The sequence below is a fragment of the Epinephelus moara genome, chromosome 22 (assembly GCF_006386435.1).
Source record: "Epinephelus moara isolate mb chromosome 22, YSFRI_EMoa_1.0, whole genome shotgun sequence".
Classification (NCBI taxonomy): domain Eukaryota; kingdom Metazoa; phylum Chordata; class Actinopteri; order Perciformes; family Serranidae; genus Epinephelus; species Epinephelus moara.
The window spans coordinates 35,799,676-35,801,671 of record NC_065527.1 but is presented as its reverse complement, the minus strand read 5'-3'; the positions used below and the strand labels follow the sequence as shown (position 1 = coordinate 35,801,671).

General features: G+C 40.6%; 1 protein-coding gene across 1 annotated transcript in view; it reads left to right on the top strand.

Moving 5' to 3' along the window:
* The first annotated feature begins 1,782 nt into the window (after positions 1-1,782).
* The window catches only part of LOC126384280 (rho guanine nucleotide exchange factor 2-like), a 176,487-nt gene continuing 176,273 nt past the window's right edge, over positions 1,783-1,996 (top strand). Inside the window, exon 1 of the mRNA XM_050035244.1 lies at positions 1,783-1,867. Within this exon, the coding sequence (XP_049891201.1) occupies positions 1,783-1,867 (85 nt within the window). The remainder of the gene's footprint in view (positions 1,868-1,996) is intronic.

Below are 1,996 nucleotides of genomic sequence, written 5' to 3'. Positions count from 1 at the left end.
CCGGTTAACGTTCAAACTCGGGTGGTGTCGCTTTAGATGCGTTAGCATGTTAGACGTGTTTCTAAGTACATACCTGACCGCTGTTCTGCAGTGTCGGCACACTGCTTTTGTCTTGTCAACTTGTTTATTTCCATCTTCGTATTTTACCCTGAAACCAATGTGTTCCCAAACGGAGGACTTAAGGTTTGCGGGTGGGTCTTCAGGTTCGTCAGGCTCACTTGCCATGTTGTCAAAATGCGAGAATGCGCTGCACAAAGTGAAAGCAGAGATTTACGGTCGGAGTCGGTCCGTCACTCAATTATGTCCCTTGGGGAACTAGATATTTTAAATGGTTCGGCTCGCAAAAACGGAATTAAAATAAAACAAAATAAAATAAAATAATATCCTGCGCCCAATAATTCGGTACAGGGTCGTGCCGAACCAAAAGTCGCGTACCGAACGGTTCGACACAAATACATGTCCCGTTACGGCCCTAATGACGGGTAATGGGTCAGTTCTGGTACAGATCTTTACGGGTATGGGCAGGGATGGATTTTCAAAAATGGACATGCGCAGGACTCTGCATGGAGCACTGCCTACTTTTACATGCACACTAATACTCCATTATTATGCTGTTACATTTATAAGACAATATTCTAAATTTCATACAGGCTCATGTAAACAGCATATTCAGTTCAGAAATTCCTAATAAGACCAGCATTTTCTGATTGTTGGGGTCTTAGGAACATTATTGGACATCTATACAGTCCATTAAGATTATGCATCTCACCTGGGGGTTTAACTGCAGTTTGCAACACCCAGCATCTTGTCTGTTTACTGTCTATGTGTTGTCATGGATACGTTGTACACAAACCATCTCGCTAACTGTTTTCAGGGCTGGTGTAGAGATGCAAGCCCAAAAGAAAAGCCCACATTTCGGGTCAAAAGGAGAAACACACCTACTTTTAAACAGGTTTTTGGATATGTGCAAATATTTACAACACTGACCTTTTCAAGAAGGTGGTTGAAGGAATGACAGAGGGAGGCTGTGTTCGCATGGTCGAATAATTCTGCCAACAGAGGAACACTTTTAAAAAATCCTGACAAAGCGACAGCCATTCCACTAACCATGTTTTGATGTGATAAACAAAAGAACATTAATGGGAGTATGCACAGCTGCATGTAAATGGGAATATTCATTTTCGTAGCCTTGTAAAAAACTTAATAGGAATTTTGTCTCTTTCAGAATAAGGGCTAAGAAAAGAGCATTTTTTGCATGTAAACATACTCACACTGTTCTTTGATTTGTGGAGAATTATGTTAAACCAGTATTGCTATTCTCTCTCTGTTTGAGTCTGTGAAGGACCATCACATTTTAGAGGAAGTCTCATTATCCTTGAGTCTGCTCTGGAACATTTTTGACTGTCATTTCAAGTCTCTCTTTTTAAAAAAGATATACAGTATTAAGAGTTCATTTACAAAAACAGATAAATGCCATTTTGGAAAAAAATGAGTTGAGGCTTGTAATTTACTCTTTGCATTGTGCTGTTTTCAAAGCCCAAATCCATATTGGTGCAATACCTGATATCTCCAGTTGGAAACTGGGTCAAAGTTCATGTTTTGTGGCAGAACCCGCTATTCGCCACCGCTGTTTCTTAGTGGAAGCCAAAATATCCATTGAGCAAATCCGTGCAGCGCATTTAGATCACGTGACAGAAAGATGGCAACGGCGGAATCTACAAGCAGCAATGACGATCTGAATGGGAGTTTTGGGGGTCAAAACCGACTTTCGTCAATATAACCATGGATAACTTTGATGAAACAGAAGAGGCTGTTGTCTTATCATTATCCGGACGAAAAAAGAAGAGAAAACCTGACGAGTACACCCGTAACGTGGCGAAAAAGGCGCGGAGTGTTGCTTGTACTCATAACATTGCTAATGTACAGTATCTCACATAACTCAGTACACCCCTCCTCATTTTAGGAAATATTTTATTATATCTTTTCATGGGACAAC